Source organism: Triplophysa rosa, linkage group LG24 (genome assembly GCF_024868665.1).
Source record: "Triplophysa rosa linkage group LG24, Trosa_1v2, whole genome shotgun sequence".
NCBI lineage: Eukaryota > Metazoa > Chordata > Actinopteri > Cypriniformes > Nemacheilidae > Triplophysa > Triplophysa rosa.
This window is the reverse complement of record NC_079913.1, coordinates 8,700,383-8,715,538: the sequence shown is the minus strand read 5'-3', so window position 1 is coordinate 8,715,538 and position 15,156 is coordinate 8,700,383. Positions and strand designations below refer to the sequence as shown.

Genomic DNA, 15,156 nt, shown 5'->3' with positions numbered 1-15,156 from the left:
TGTGATTCGTTTGTGACGAAACTAAGATACCAATGTAAAACCACGCTACAAAATTATAATGAACCAAAATTGTTTATCAGGAATAGTACAGACATATTTAATAATAATTTATTATTTAATTAAACAACTCCAACATGGTCTAGGTTTCTGATTTGCTCTGTGAAACGAATCTGCGACGTCGAAACTACGCAGTGTTTTCCTTCGTTCAGTGTTGTACAATCATGTCCCATGTGAAGCTCAAGTTTAAATTTTGCTGTAAGGACAGTCGACAGTAACTACAGGGTTGGTCGTATTTGAATTCTTTTATTATGAGAACATCTCTGTAACGTTACTGACGTGACATTTTAGATGTGAAGTTTACTCTCTAGACTCTAGATCTTTAAATGTAACGTTAGCGACTTAGCGTACTTCATATTGACAGGATGTGGTATCGGTGATTTTCAAACCGGTTTAAGATTGTAAACGTGCATTGCTATTTGTTTTTTAAACAGATGAAATAATTACAATGAATTAATATAAATTCGAATAAATTTACTAACTACGATACTTTAAAATGATCAATTCTGTTACATCTCAATGTCAAATAGTCCACATCTAATTTACATTAATGAAATAACAGGCAGAAAAGCTTTCTCCTTTTGGAAGACAAATTAGGAGACCTTTGAATTTATGCATTCATAACATATTCTCATTCTCCTCTTATTTTAATTTTTTTGTCTTGGTCTTCATCAGTTGGACTTCATGTATCCTGAAGATGTTGAAGTTAGGCAGGCTAAGAGGACTCTCCTCACATGTGATTTGGAGCATCTTACGATCGACCGTTAAAACATCCCACAACCTGGAAACAAATAACCCTTTGAATCCAAGCGCCATTTTCTCCTCATGCAGAACTTTCAAGAACTCCCAAGTCCATTTCAAGATGCTGGCTTATGGATTTTCTTTTCCATGCTACCGTCCATCACATCATTTATTAATAACACAAAGAGCTGTCCATTCCCAGGGCCCCTCTAAAACTCCAGGGATCAAACTGCGTAATCGTCTGGCAGTGACTCTGCTGTTCGGAGGTGGTTTCATTGGTACGTGGTGGTATGTGTACCAGGAGAAGCATCAGAGACTTCAGAAGCAAAGACTGGAGCAGTTGAGAAAGGTGGCTGTTGGACAGGGAGGTTTCAGCCTGGTGGACCACACAGGCCAGCGCAGGACCAAAAGCGACTACTTGGGTCATTGGGTGCTCTTATACTTCGGCTTCACCCACTGTCCCGATATCTGCCCTGATGAGCTGGATAAAATGACCAGTGTGGTACGTATTCTAGACAAAGACTCGAGCATGCCCCCTGTTCAGCCACTGTTTATCACAGTTGATCCCGAGAGAGATGATGTGGCGGCTATGGCTAAGTACGTGAAAGACTTTCATCCACGGCTGGTTGGACTGACAGGCACTCCAGAGGAGGTGAAGGAAGCAGGGCGGGATTATAGGGTCTACGCCAGCGCTGGCCCTAAAGATGAGGATGGTGATTATATTGTGGACCACACCATCCTAATCTACTTGATTAATCCAGAAGGACTCTTTTTAGATTACTACAACAGAATGAAAAACGACACCCAGATTGCAGAGAGTATTCGTAATCACATGAAAAACCATGTTAAATTATTTCCAGAATAACTTTGTATATGTAGTTGCAAAATTTCAGATTTATTGTAGCTCTTTGTTTGCACAAGTAAGGAATAATGTAAAATCAGTTGTTCATTAGCAAAGTAAATTTAGTGAATTTTGTGTCGTTTAATAGGGAGTCATTTTTTGAAAATGACCAATTTGCACGAAATGTTGATGTTTAAATTTGAATCATTTAATAATACAAGGGGATAAGTTTAGTTGTCATTGGACAAAATATTTGACTGCAGAATAGTGCAATTTCAGTAAAGTATTAAACATTTTATCATGCAGATAAAATATTACATCATCCAATAATTTTACTTATTATAATTAGTATAATATACGACGACCCAGGATTGATATTTTTCCAAACTTTAAATGGCACCCTTAAAACAAAGTAATAAGCATCACCTGCTATATATTTTTATTTTGTGAGATATTTCTGTGATTCTATAAAAAATAATACAACAATATAATAGCAATGCAGCTTTAAGATGAAAAGAAAAGCTTCAGTTATTTAATCTTCAATGCATTTCCTAGGGTTTGGGTATTTCAATCATTTAAAAAACTATTTTATATGTATATCATAATTTTTGCTGTGCAGTTAAACCCCTATCTAACCTCGTAAAGAGGAGAGCCAGCCTCATTTGCATTACAGTAGGTGTAAAACACCTCCAAATTATTTCCACATCTCAGCACTCTATAAAAAGCATGTGTAAAGATCAAATACAAATTGAAGTGCAATGCAGAGCTATAATACATTTTTGAATGAGCCGACAAGTACTTAAATATACTAAAAGTTTTGTGGAAGCTTAAGGTGTAGAAAGTCTGTTTTTCTGTTAGGGAGTATCTGTTGCAGAGGGTGCGTTGTAGGTTTTGAGACGTTCATGAGCTCTCTGTGTAGTGAGCAACGTGAGCTCCATTGTATCTACACATTCCTCAAGCCCCTCCCCCTTGTCAATCTCCACTGTGTAATCATTGGCCTGCAATAAAAGAGGGCATGTCAGATCGTAAACTCAGAGACTCTGGATTACATGTAACTGTATTCCTGTTTGTTGGTAAATCATGACTAAATGGTGGACTGGACTTGTGGGTAATTTGTTTGTATACTCACCAGCTGTAGTGCAGCCAGCATGTATCTGCAGGCTTCTGTGTTCTCCTTCCCTTTAACAACGAAAGCAAATGATTTTTTTACCCCGACATTAGAGAGCGCCTGAACGATTCTGTCTCCATACTCGTGGATGTCAAAAACTGGACGTGTTTCCTGTGCAAAAAAGCCACTTAAAACATTAATAAATAAATCTGTTTGTACAATTGAATTGATACCATTGAAAATTTTCTTGAAGTATTTTTAAGATGATACAAGCATTAAAGATCTATTCAACATTACCTGAGCGGCAAGATGAGGATTGATTCCATCCTCCCACTCCTTAACCCTTCGTGACAATGCTGTCTCCTGTGCGTACTTCTGAGAGTTCACCAAAAACAGATCCTACATACAGAAAATTCATGAAGAATTAATTACTACTTCCAATCATATACTTCAAAGATCTTATTTTTCCAAAAAATCATTTGTGTGATTATTGTCAGCACATACCACGCTCTTCTTCACCAGATCTTCATAACTCATGCGGCTCATATGCAAATCTTGAAAAATGTGCTCTGGTTCACCAAGGTGTTCTGCAGGTTCGAGTTCATCGACCAAGTTGTCATGTTCATGATCTGAAAAGTCCTCACCTGAAGCAAAAAATAACCACAAAACCGTTAACGTTGAGAGGTTTTTAAGTCATTTCCAAACATTAATGCTCTTGACTGAATAAAACGAAATTCAGAAAAATACAAATGTAATGACTGTTAATGACTTTGTTTGTTTGTTTTTGTCTCACCCCCTGCATCTGCATGTAGGACCTCCTCAATCTGGCCTTCAAGATTCTCTGGTTCCAAGAAAGTTTTCTTCAGCTCCTCATCAGATACGAAAACACCCTAAAATAGAAATTTACTAGTTACGCAACATATTACAAATGAATTATCTCTTATACACATATAGTCAAAAATAATATTTACCCTTGTCCGGAGAATCTGCTTCTGTACTTTCAGACGCTGACCCATTTTACTCACAAAGATATAATTAAGGTCTGCAATTATAAAAAAGAATATCAGAAGTTAATACAACTTCTTGCAGGAAACTAATTTTTCACAATGTCCCAGAGCATTACCAGGATAAGTAGGTCCATTCTTAAGCTTGCGGTCTGCAGTCTCAACTGTAAAAAGCAAAACAAACCATTTAAAAATTATCTTCACATACAGGTATATACAGATAACTCTCCTTTATCAATATCTGAATAAATAAAGCCAATTTACAGGCTTTCGAATACCAGCTCCCAAAGTCCTGCAGTTTTGAAGGACCCTTGCGCTTCCTCTTTCCCGATTCCTCAAGTCCTGCTGGCACTTTGCAACATTTTCCTAGAAATCAGCGAGTTTAGAAAAGGTCTTTCAGTTATTTTCAGTAGAAGCATTACACATTTTTATAGCATTACAAAATTAGCACGCACCTGTTTTCAGAGGCTTGTCCTCCCCAAATGCAGCATATGAGTCATGCCATTTCCAAGGGTCCACAATTTCCTAGAAATGTGCACATATAATTGCTTACTTCTGAGAGGCCATGATGAAATTAAAAATGAAATATAAAATCTATTTAATGTGTGAAGGTGACCTTATTCTTTGTAAATGTGAAAGATGTCATTTCTTTTACTGTAGGTTTTTAGTTGACTGCTGCTTTATACCTTAAGCTTTTTGGGCTCCTCTGTCACTGGTTGTATTTGAGGTCTCGGCCTCAACGTCCTTCCCTCACTGGGGGCCTCCAACAAATCAAAGACGACAAGAGAAACATTACAACTTAATTCAACAGACTCCGAGAGACCATTTATATTCCATACCAGTGTTTTGATACCTGATGTCTTTCAACCCACTCCTCAGACTCCACCTCCATGCCGTGGTCTTCTAGTGGAGGAAGAACCTCTGCATCACCATCATCATCATCATGACCACCACCAACCTCAGCTACACCTTCTGAACACCAGATGACAATGACCAAAGTTAGTAAAAAAAATAGTATTTGCAGATTTCATTTCACAAGTCCCAATGGACAGTGCCATATAAGTCATAACTATGTCCTCACCTGTCTCTAAGTGCACAGGTGGTGCATGTACAGACATGTTGTACTGGTTTTCAGAGACGTCCTTGTGTAAATTAGTGTGTGAAGATCCCAGACGCATCAGCCCAATTTCATCCATAGAGAAATTATTAATCCGATAATCCTTACAGCTGCCTAGAATCTCTCCTTTGAGGCTGTCGGACACAGATTTTTTTCAATCACTATGGTGAGACATTTTCGCACACAAGGAAATAAAACATGGAGTTAAGGACTCTATACTTTAGCAGTTCATGCAAATACACAGATGAGCATTAAATTATATGCAGGTCTGTTTGGGTTACAGTCTTTACCTGAAAAGAGGGTATTTCTGCTTCTCCAGTGATTCTGCAGGAATGAGAGATTCAGGAGGAAGACGGATAATCTTTACAGGCTATAAGAAAACATAGATGAAGTAAGCTCACAAATGGAGTTTGGTGTTAACATTAATACTGTAACATGTAACATTAACATGGTTCTAAAGGGACGTAACCGAACTCACCTCTGTTGGATCTTTCATTGTTAAATTCACAGAGTTAACATTCTCATTTTGCTCAATCTCATCAAACTGTGTAAAAAAACAAATCGCTCATATGATGCATCACAAAATATACAATAATTTTGTTATGCTATTAATAATTCACACACCTCACAATCATCTTCTTCATTGTGTGCAGAGGCTTTGCCTTGATTACCATCTGCCGAAGAACCTTGTTTATCATGTCTATTAAAATACAGCAGCACATATAGCATAACAATGTCTCTGTATAGAAAACCACAACATATGGCTAAATTCTCATTAAAGAAAAAACAGAAACTGGATGTCCAGAACACTTACTTTTTGTTTTTGTTAGAGATGTAGTCCAATGTTTGAAACACTAGAGTGTGAAGGAGCTCCACCTTTAAATTCAGGGACAAAAAGTGTAAGCATCTTAATTTTCTTTCCAATTTATTAGTAAAGGTAAACAATGAAACACAAAACCTGAAATACTTGTTGGACGTGCACCACTAGGCTAATATGAGACTTATTTGACTTAACATCAAATATGTTTACCTTTCTACCATAGATGCATGTTGATCCTTGAATTAAAAGTGCAGCTTCTGCAAAGTTCATCATGGTTTTTCCGCCATCAAATGAAATAGTCATCTGATCCAGCTGTCAACAACCAAGAGAACAACATTATAAAACGTTATAATAGCAATGGCACCTTTAAATGATCAAGGTTTCATTCATTCGTTCTCACTTCATCTAGATACTCTCCGAGCTGGCTGGCCAGGTCGATGTCCCAGTTTTTAGTCAGATCTCGCAGGGGTTGCAGCAGGTGAGCATATCTCGTCTCTGCAGAATCCATGAGTTCGTGTATTGTTTCCTGCAAATGCTAATTTTAGCAGACCTTATTTGAACAATTCTGAATCCTTCACCGGTATTTTTGATCATCCCAAAGCAACAACAGCCAGTTAAGACTACAGTGTTTATAAATTTCAAAGACCACTGAGACAAGATCAGTTATGTCAGAAGACTTGTTTTACTTTTACACTGTAGAGTTGTTTAAATTGAGGTTTTCAGCAAACAAACAAACCATCGATTAACGTTATCTGAAATTTAATACTGACTTCATTGCTGTCTAATAACTAACTTACAATCAAAACAAACAGAACTGTATTATCTGACCATTAAGTCAATGTAAGTTTTCAGTATATGATATGAGATCTGTTCAACTGAAATTAACATCAATTTAATCAGTTAATGTTAATATATTAATGGCATAGCAACCGCTCACAACACTAACGTTAACTTAAAGATCAAGCGTGAAGATCGAGTATCAGCCTGCTCACCTTCAATATGCGAATCAGCAACGGTTGTTAAATAAAACCTCTTGTTGTTGTTTTTCTGAATGTAAAGTGTTTTCGCCAGGATGTTGTATAACGAATCTAAATCTAAAGGAAAACTTTCAGGAAGTGCCGCGCTTGTGTCATTTTTGCTTTTGCCGCGTGCGTGACGTCACGTCGGAAGTCAAGTGAACCACCGCCCCCTGCGGGTTTGGAGGTGCCTCGATTTTTCTCAAACGCTTCAACAAGTCCTGTCCATTCTCCTGGCCAGCCATAGGTAACTCGTCTGAGATTTAATAGGTTATGATTTCATTTTTGTAAGGTAGTTTGTAAAACAGACGACAAAAACGCATTTTGTCATAAATCAGAGTGCCAGAAAATTCAGGGAAAGCCCATGTCGGTCAAACGGCTGTTAGCAGTGAGAGGTAATTTGCGGTAATTCGATTCACTGCTGTCTTCCATTCGCTTTTAGCACTAAAGGTAAAATAAATGTAAACCACTGAGAACTCTATATTTCTGACAGCGGTGGTCTGCCGTCGGTGCATAATAATTTTTTGTTAACAATGTAATAACAGACAGTGCGTAATTATTCACTGCCCTCATTGACCACAAGATGGCACTGAAAGGCAGCGGTTCTGAATGTACACTAAATATGTAAACGCTGATGTTTTTTTCAATGAACATTACACAGTAAACAGGAATAAAAATCACAAGACTGAGTACCGTCCATTTCAATGGACTTCCTGAATTCACCTGAATCCACAATTATAATACGAATAATTAATTAAAATAAAATGTTTATTTCTTGAGATTATTTGTAAAGCCTTTATTATATTTTTATTATTAGGGCAATTATTACGTTTTTGTAAGGTAAATCTTTAACACAACGTTTAATTTAATTAATCTGAAATAAGCAAGCAGTTCATTTGTTTCTAAATAAGGCAACGTGACAGGATCACTAAAAATAACACAAGAATCCCACTGTGAGTAACCAGAACAAGGTCAGCTGAGGCATGATACAGTCATCTCAAAGCATTGTTAATCCACTTGTGTTTTTGTAAAGGGGTTGTAGTAGCATTTACGCACGTGGAAAGGGTTTGCCTGTATTATTTATAGGCTTACCTAACACAATGAAGGCATTTATCTATGTCTATCTGTCTTTCAATTTAACTGCATTGCTGTGGATGCTTTTAGTTGATCTTATTTAAGGCAGAAGTTTTTAGCGAATCATAATAAAACATTTATGAGATTCGAGAATCCCAAAAGGTTTAACAAACCATTTGTTTCATATGGCTTCAAGATTTAGTTTTGTGATATATACGTAGACAATAAATTTATGGTTTAAGGTGGCACGAGCCACAATGTGACTGCTCAGATCAGATCAAGTGAACAGATCACGAACTGTAAATTCCATTTTAACGTAGGCTACTCTTTATAAAACCACAGCCTATTTAACTAAAAAATGTATAACTATAATTATTATTGCAGAAAAATGACCAATTTAGAATATAGCAGTGTATTTTTATCTGTATAATGTACATAGACATCAAAACTAGCCTTTTGGGGTGTTCTACAATTAATTTATGTCAGTACATTTATATAATGTCTTATTTAAATACATGTATATGTCTTATTCATTCCATTGTATTACACGTGGTGTATGTGTAATATGTAAATACATTATGAAAAATATGTTACGAATGTGCCCACCCATCACTATATAATGATGTCGCAATGCTGCTAAACTAACACCACTGCACAACAACAGAGATACAATTATAATCACCTACAACCTGCATTTGTATGAAAACAAAAAACAAATAAACAACAACAAAACCTATTTCGCACGACCTTAAGAAAGCCCTCGCGCTTTCGACCACGTGATACGATTCCTGGAAAGTTCCTGGAAATTTGACTTTTGTATGCCCGTCTTTTTCAATGAGGATTAAGCCAACGACGAGCGCGCACACACACAAACACAGAGCAGAAAAAAACGATTTGTTGGAATATCACTTCTCTGCAGGAGAGAACAGCCTAATTATATGTGTCCCGCTCTCTTGGCGCGCTGTAACGCGTTTTGACGCACGGCGCGAGCGGAGCGCTCGCAGACGTCGCGAGACGGACAGTGCGTCGCCTTTTGTGGAGTGTCGCTCCCGAAAGAATCAATGCAAATATTAAAAACGCGCCCGCGGAATTGCAAGCCATCTCCCCCACAGCGCAAAATGCCAAAGTCAGTCTGCCGAACATCAAGGTGCACTGGTCAGTAAACTGATCACCCTTTTCCGGCATCATTTCATTAATAAATGATGGGTATAATCTAAACCATGGTCCAACTGAACGCCTGTAACGTGAAACGAGCTGGACGTTGCTTTTTGCTTTCATTGAGACAAAAGGTAAGTGATGTGCGCTTTCTCTCACTGTCGCTTTCTGTCTCAAGTTTGCCATAGGTTTTTCTTTATTTGGTCGCGTTTTCATTATGTCTAAATCGTCAGCTATCAGACGACTTCCCATTGTGATGTAGGGTATTCATTTGCACGTTAAAAATATAGATAAACAATTTGGAAGAAAAAAACATTTTTTTTCACAGGAGGTTAAAATCCGTCAATGCGGTTTCCTAGAGAGGCAGTTCTGCGTATTTCGCTCTTCTAGAGGCAGACCTACACGTGCCCAATTCACGCAACAAGACGGACTTTTAATAACGAATAATTTCGTCCCCTTCATTGTTTTTTCTGTTGATCTTTTCAATAAAAGATTTGAGAAAAGATTTTAAAAAATCCCCTATTTGATCAACAGAGGTTCTGACCTTTGCTCAAGTGAGATTACGCGTAATGGCCAATTATCACTTCTTATTTTAAACGTTTCAATGTTTAAATGAATTCTGACATTTTCTCATCGGAAATGTTGCATTTTCAGGTCGGCGCACCCATACAAAAGGTCCAGGGACGCCGTGGAAGACTTCTCACGTGTTTTGGTTAATTGTCAGAGTCTTTGAGGGATAATTATAGACATTGACTGGATGCAGAACGCGGTTCTCCAATGACCTGTCACTCATCTGACTCCACGGAAAGCATCGAGAATGAAAGGAGCTCGCAAACCGAAACCCAAGTCGCGGAGTCCGATCAGAGTCGCATAGCCACTGCCATGAGAGACCTCGAAAATACCGGTAAACGCTTGTTTCTACATCCATGCTTTTTTATTCGCTCCTAACACTTACTGAATTGAATGCTTTGCAAGACACAACATATTGGATTTATATAACAAAATTAAATGCGCCATAAACGTGATAAGATAAATAAGCCCAGATAACTTAAACATCTAAAAATCAATTAAGAAACAATATTGGTCCATTTAAGGCTACTTTAGACTCATAAATCAACGCGTAACGGACAGCGCTCGTGGTAATATAAATACTTGTCATGTTTTAGCAAATTAAATTGTGGCCGTGTTTATTTTCAGACAGCTTTGCTTTTGTTGTCGGAATGTTGTATGGTTGAAAACGTTGTCTCAGCACCGCCGAAGGCCATGTTATGAAACTGCCTATTATGCATTCACTTCATTTGGTTTCATCTCATTTGGGTCTGACTGGGTGGTGTTGGTTTTTCTAAGGAAGTCGTAAAATAATAATGGAAAATTTCAGAGATGAATGGCAATAATAAAGTATGTAAAGCATGCAAGTGAACGCAAGAAAGAATGTCACGACAAAACCTTCACTGTTTACGTTCGCTTTTTTTGAAACAAAAGACCGTGCGTATAGTTTTGTTATGTTTCATGCTTTTACCTCAATTGCATCTTTGTCTGATTTCATTCGTTTGTGTCAGGGTGTGTCTCCTTTAACAAGCAGATTAGGCTATTGTACTGTATAGGGCATAACAACGTACATCTGACGTGATGTCATGCATGAGTACAAGTAGTTGTTATTTCAACCTATTGTAACCCTTTAAATGACTTGCATTAGTTTAAGTATTCAGACTGACTATTAGATAATTATGGGTCTAAGTAACAATAGTGATATTAAATGACATTAGATAATTGTTTTCAATGTGAGCAAAACAGTTAAGTTTTAATGTTACCAGTACCATATGCAGCATTTTTTTAAACTACCTGACAAGCTGTGTAACAAGATCAATGTTTGTTTGCTTCGGAGAAAAGGGATGTGGAATTTCAGTGAGTGTTTACATCTGTCAAGCATCTGCCATCAAAAAATGAAAAACATTCTCCAGTCAGATAGTGTATTTAAAAAATTTGGGCAAGATATTTTATGTGTGTGTGTTGTTGTCTCTAATATTTTCAATTACATTAAAAGGACAAAATGTTTAGTTTACAGCTCATTAAAGTGGTTTTTGCTGCATTTACAGACTTGAATTCGCATAGTATTCTATATAAACATAAAGGTCTTTATTGTGCTCCTTATAGCTCCGCTCATTGCAGTGTCTCAGTTAAGAATGATAAGAAAGAAAAAAAGAAGATCGATAAAACGCAGTAGTCTGAGCAGCATAGCCCTGGTCTTTTCAGAGTATATAACTAGCCGTGTTTAGCCTCGCGCTGTTAATATTGTAAGCATGTTCTTAGAGGAGCATGTTATGGTCTTATGTTACACAAGCAAACCACTGAAACAGATACAGTGGAAGAAGATACGAGTGACCATGTGGATCTTTCTGTTCTTTTCTTGGAAGCAGGCTGGTATTGGGGCAGCCTGACAGCCAACGGAGCCAAGGAGATCCTGCAGGATACGTCAGAAGGCACGTTTCTGGTCCGAGACAGCTCTCAGAGGGACTACCTCTTCACCATCTCCGCCATGACGTCTGCCGGACCCACCAACTTGCGGATCGAATTCAAGGACGGCAAGTTCAAGCTGGACTCTGTGGTGCTGGTCAAGTCCAAACTCAAGCAGTTTGACAGCGTGGTGCATCTCGTGGAGCACTACGTTCAGCTGTCCAGGACGTCTTGTAAGGGGAGGACTCCTCTTGCCCCGTCCAATGGCACAGTGCAGCTACTACTGACAACTCCTGTGTATACATCTATACCATCTCTGCAACATATGTGTCGAATCGCCATCAACAAGACCACGCGGCAGGTTCGGGAACTTCCATTGCCAAACAGGCTGAAGGACTATTTAACAGACTATACCTACAACGTATAGAAACCTGAGGACAGCAATGACCAAGAGTGCTGGGTTTCATGGAATCAGTGAAATTAAGTCTTGATATTTGTGATTATTTACCTGATTCTTCCTCGTGTGCCCAAGGACTACACAGAAAATCACAATAATGTTAAGTGTCCTTCATAGAGCATTTAACACGTTTATAGCCTGTAGATATTCTACAGTCAGTTTTTAATGAGTGAGTGTGTTTGTCTTTGTGTGTGGGGGGGCATACTGGCCTACATAGACATCTGTCTTACCTGTCAGATGTACGTAACACCTCAAGATTTGGCCACGTGCGTGTTTTAATGCAAGTGTCTGAGATACTTTTCATCCCATGTTTGACACATGGGAAACTGTACGTTTTCGGTTTTTGACTGTTTTTATTCGCTTAATATTCACGTTATATTTTGTACTGTAGTTGTAGACAAAATGATACGTTGAACTGTTTTCTGCGTCTTGATTGAGAATTCTCATTGGTTGAGAACGTTTAGCCCGAGGAACTGCTGAGTAGTGGTAAGCACCTTGAGATGTGATATACGTACCGAAATTGGTGTCGTTGTGATGATTTGTGATATCACGGTTGAATTACTACTACTGAAACCCAATTGAAAATAACAATTTACTGTAAAATAACTAGCATGCATTAAACAATTCAAAACTGAAACGATACCAAAAAACGTAAGGTTTAATGTACAGGATTACACAATAGAACAGTTTGCCAAAAATGAAGTTGCCGTTTTGTGTTAAAGTTGCGCAACTTATAAATATTTCACCGACATGTGTTGAACCAAGAGGTAATTTAGCAGGATGGTTTATTTCTGCTTTGGTTACGAATGGTCAACAAGTTTTGGCCTGTGATAATCCTACCTCAGGAGGGCGTCTTGATAAACCTGCATGCTGATTGGTCAAGTAAAGAGAATATTTGATTCTGGAATTGTTTGACAGACCAAAGGAATTTGCTAAATCTGAAGTTTGATTTATATTCATTTCAGTTGCTAATTTTTACTCTCTCCACATTGGTGTTTGTGAGAAGACTAAAGGGAAAATTGCATTTTCCATTCGAAATGCTCACTATCCTCCTTTCTATTTTGGTTTAACAAAATTGGTATGTACCTTCAAACATTGGCTGCTCAGTGCTTTAGTCTCCATTCGCTTGAATGCTCAATTTATGCACCTTCTATGGGTCTTTTCCATGATTTAGCCTTTCAAGTAACATATTTTAATAGTATTACCCCAATAGCATTGCTCTGAAATTGAATACTAGTAGTTATACTATTGGCATCCCCAGTAACAAATTTCAAATTTAGTCATAAAATGGACACAAAATAGTTGAAAATCCACCTCGTACCAATCCGCCGAATTAAACCAACATGTTTTACCCATCTGCACTGTAAAAATGAACTTTCTTGACATTAGCAGAACAGTTTGCCATAAATTACTATTATTTGGACTGCAGTATTTTTACTGTTCAACATTTTATTAAAAAACAAATTTGAGAGACTGTTTTAAATATGTAAGTTATAAATTTTAAGAATTTTTACATTTGCCAATATCGGATGCTCTTGTGCTTTTTCGGAGCAAGTAAGAAAATGTCTTGTTCTTGTTCGCAATTTTACTATGTTAAGATTTACAGTAAATTACAAAAGTGTTATTTTTACGCCATTCAGAGTATAAGTTCCCAACTGTGAAATACTGTACAGAAATACAGTGTAAAGTAACCAACCATCCACATTAGCGATAAATATATCAGAGAAATAGATAATAGTGTACATCACTAGAATCATTAGAAAATTCAGTATAATGATGTTGTTTCTCTCGATGTCTTCCTTAATGACATAGTTTGGGTGGGAATCTTACATATGTCTAATTTAATCTTTTTGTCGCTACAAATTTCCATTAAATCATTTTACAACATTGTTCTGGAAGAGGAGTGAATAAACTGTCTCCCGAAAAGTGAGAAATAAAAGCAAAGCTTTAATTCATATTTGGTGAGTGTCATTTTTGATGTTAGGAAATGTATGTTGAAGTCAAGAGGTGAACAATCCATTCTCAAATTTTGAAATCTAGGGAACACTGTTTTTGTTATTGTTTGTTCTGAACGAATTCACTGAATGAGCCAATCATCTGCAGAACTGGTAATAACACCCATCATCAAGGTCACACACCCACAGTTTGGCCATCTGGCAAACTCTCAAGCCTTTTCTAAACCCCACTTTCTATAATGCAGTATTTATAATATTCAGAACATATAACAAAATACATTTTTTGCATGGTTTTATTAGGATTACATTTATATCAGTCACCAAAAACACAATGGATGTGAGGCGCTTGTATGGAAATGTTTGTTTACTTTAGTATTTCACATTTTCATCATTCATTCATTAGTCCTATGTGTCTACAGCAATGAGATTTTTTTTTCAAATTTAACAACCTGTCATTTAAAAATCACATCTCAAATGTCACAAAAACAGCCTTCTTCCACCTTAGAAATGTTGGCAAATTACGAAATATTTTATGTGTGTCTGACGCAGAAAAGCTTATTCATGCATTTGTGACCTCAAGACTTGACTACTGTAATGCACTGCTTAGTGGTTGTCCTGCAGCATCAATAAACAAACTACAGTTAGTTCAGAATGCAGCTGCCAGAGTTCTAACCAGGTCCAGAAAATACGATCACATAACCCCAATGTTATCAACCCTTCACTGGTTACCCATTAAGTATCGTATTGACTTTAAAGTTCTATTAATCACTTATAAAGCCTTAAACGGTTTAGCCCCTACCTACATAACAGAGCTTCTACCACACTACAAGCCATCAGGCTCTCTAAGATCTCAAAACTCCAGACTTTTGATAACACCTAGAATAACTAAATCCACCAAAGGGGGTAGAGCTTTCTCACCTAAACTCTGGAATAGCCTTCCCGATACTATTCGAGGGTCAGACACACTCTCCCAATTTAAATCTGGATTAAAGACACATCTCTTCAACCAAGCATTCACTTAATGCAAAATATTCTAAATAAACCACCGGGAGACTGCATTTATTAGATATTATTTACTAGAATAATCTTGATTGTTCTATAAACACCATTCACTGTGCTGTTTTTTACCTTTTTTGTGTTTTTCAGTTTTTCTTATTTTCTCCTGTAAAGCTGCTTTGGAACAATGCACATTGTGAAAAGCGCTATATAAATAAAATTGAATTGAATTGAATAGAACATCAATCTTCTTCAAGTTTCATTAAAACCTATAGTGCATAAATTTCTTAATATCTTTAAATCTGAAATAACAATTATTTACAGGCTTGCATTTGTACATGGCCATACCTGACTCTGGCTT

At 37.2% G+C, this 15,156-nt stretch overlaps 3 protein-coding genes across 6 annotated transcripts; 2 read left to right on the top strand and 1 right to left on the bottom strand.

The window, feature by feature from the left end:
* The first annotated feature begins 188 nt into the window (after window positions 1–188).
* LOC130547758 (protein SCO2 homolog, mitochondrial) lies at window positions 189–1,663 on the top strand. Its single transcript, XM_057324009.1, has 2 exons — window positions 189–282; window positions 733–1,663. The coding sequence occupies exon 2, from the start codon at window positions 755–757 to the stop codon at window positions 1,661–1,663; it is 909 nt and encodes a 302-aa protein (XP_057179992.1). The 5' UTR covers window positions 189–282; window positions 733–754.
* An 829-nt stretch (window positions 1,664–2,492) lies between these two features.
* ncaph2 (non-SMC condensin II complex, subunit H2) lies at window positions 2,493–8,555 on the bottom strand. Of its 4 annotated transcripts, XM_057324006.1 has the most exons (20): window positions 8,526–8,555; window positions 6,681–6,960; window positions 6,089–6,223; window positions 5,899–6,000; window positions 5,683–5,744; window positions 5,493–5,568; window positions 5,347–5,412; window positions 5,159–5,238; window positions 4,833–5,002; window positions 4,606–4,723; window positions 4,438–4,516; window positions 4,207–4,276; window positions 4,016–4,117; window positions 3,871–3,915; window positions 3,719–3,789; window positions 3,541–3,637; window positions 3,252–3,391; window positions 3,045–3,146; window positions 2,769–2,918; window positions 2,493–2,637 (listed from the first exon to the last, which is right to left on the bottom strand). In XM_057324006.1, exons 3-20 carry the CDS (start codon window positions 6,194–6,196, stop codon window positions 2,494–2,496), a joined length of 1,782 nt encoding a protein of 593 aa, XP_057179989.1. In that variant the 5' UTR covers window positions 6,197–6,223; window positions 6,681–6,960; window positions 8,526–8,555; the 3' UTR covers window position 2,493. The 4 variants fall into 4 exon arrangements, with proteins under 4 accessions (XP_057179989.1, XP_057179990.1, XP_057179987.1 ...); XM_057324007.1 differs by lacking the exon at window positions 8,526–8,555 and having other exon boundaries at window positions 6,089–6,214; window positions 6,681–7,443; XM_057324004.1 differs by lacking the exon at window positions 8,526–8,555 and having other exon boundaries at window positions 6,681–7,442.
* Window positions 8,556–8,625: 70 nt separating this feature from the next.
* socs2 (suppressor of cytokine signaling 2) lies at window positions 8,626–13,791 on the top strand. The gene is made up of 3 exons (XM_057324011.1): window positions 8,626–9,067; window positions 9,588–9,837; window positions 11,351–13,791. The coding sequence occupies exons 2-3, from the start codon at window positions 9,711–9,713 to the stop codon at window positions 11,812–11,814; spliced, it is 591 nt and encodes a 196-aa protein (XP_057179994.1). The 5' UTR covers window positions 8,626–9,067; window positions 9,588–9,710; the 3' UTR covers window positions 11,815–13,791.
* The last annotated feature ends 1,365 nt before the right edge of the window (window positions 13,792–15,156 follow it).

Coding starts and splice junctions, on each gene's coding strand:
- ncaph2 (XM_057324006.1), bottom strand. CDS start 6,196: ATGGATTCTGCAGAGACGAGATATGCTCACCTGCTGCAACCCCTGCGA. Junction 5,745..5,898: donor CATGCATCTATGGTAGAAAG/GTAAACATATTT, acceptor CTGAATTTAAAG/GTGGAGCTCCTTCACACTCT. Junction 5,413..5,492: donor ATGAAGAAGATGATTGTGAG/GTGTGTGAATTA, acceptor TTTTTTACACAG/TTTGATGAGATTGAGCAAAA.
- LOC130547758 (XM_057324009.1), top strand. CDS start 755: ATGTTGAAGTTAGGCAGGCTAAGAGGACTCTCCTCACATGTGATTTGG.
- socs2 (XM_057324011.1), top strand. CDS start 9,711: ATGACCTGTCACTCATCTGACTCCACGGAAAGCATCGAGAATGAAAGG. Junction 9,838..11,350: donor GAGAGACCTCGAAAATACCG/GTAAACGCTTGT, acceptor TCTTGGAAGCAG/GCTGGTATTGGGGCAGCCTG.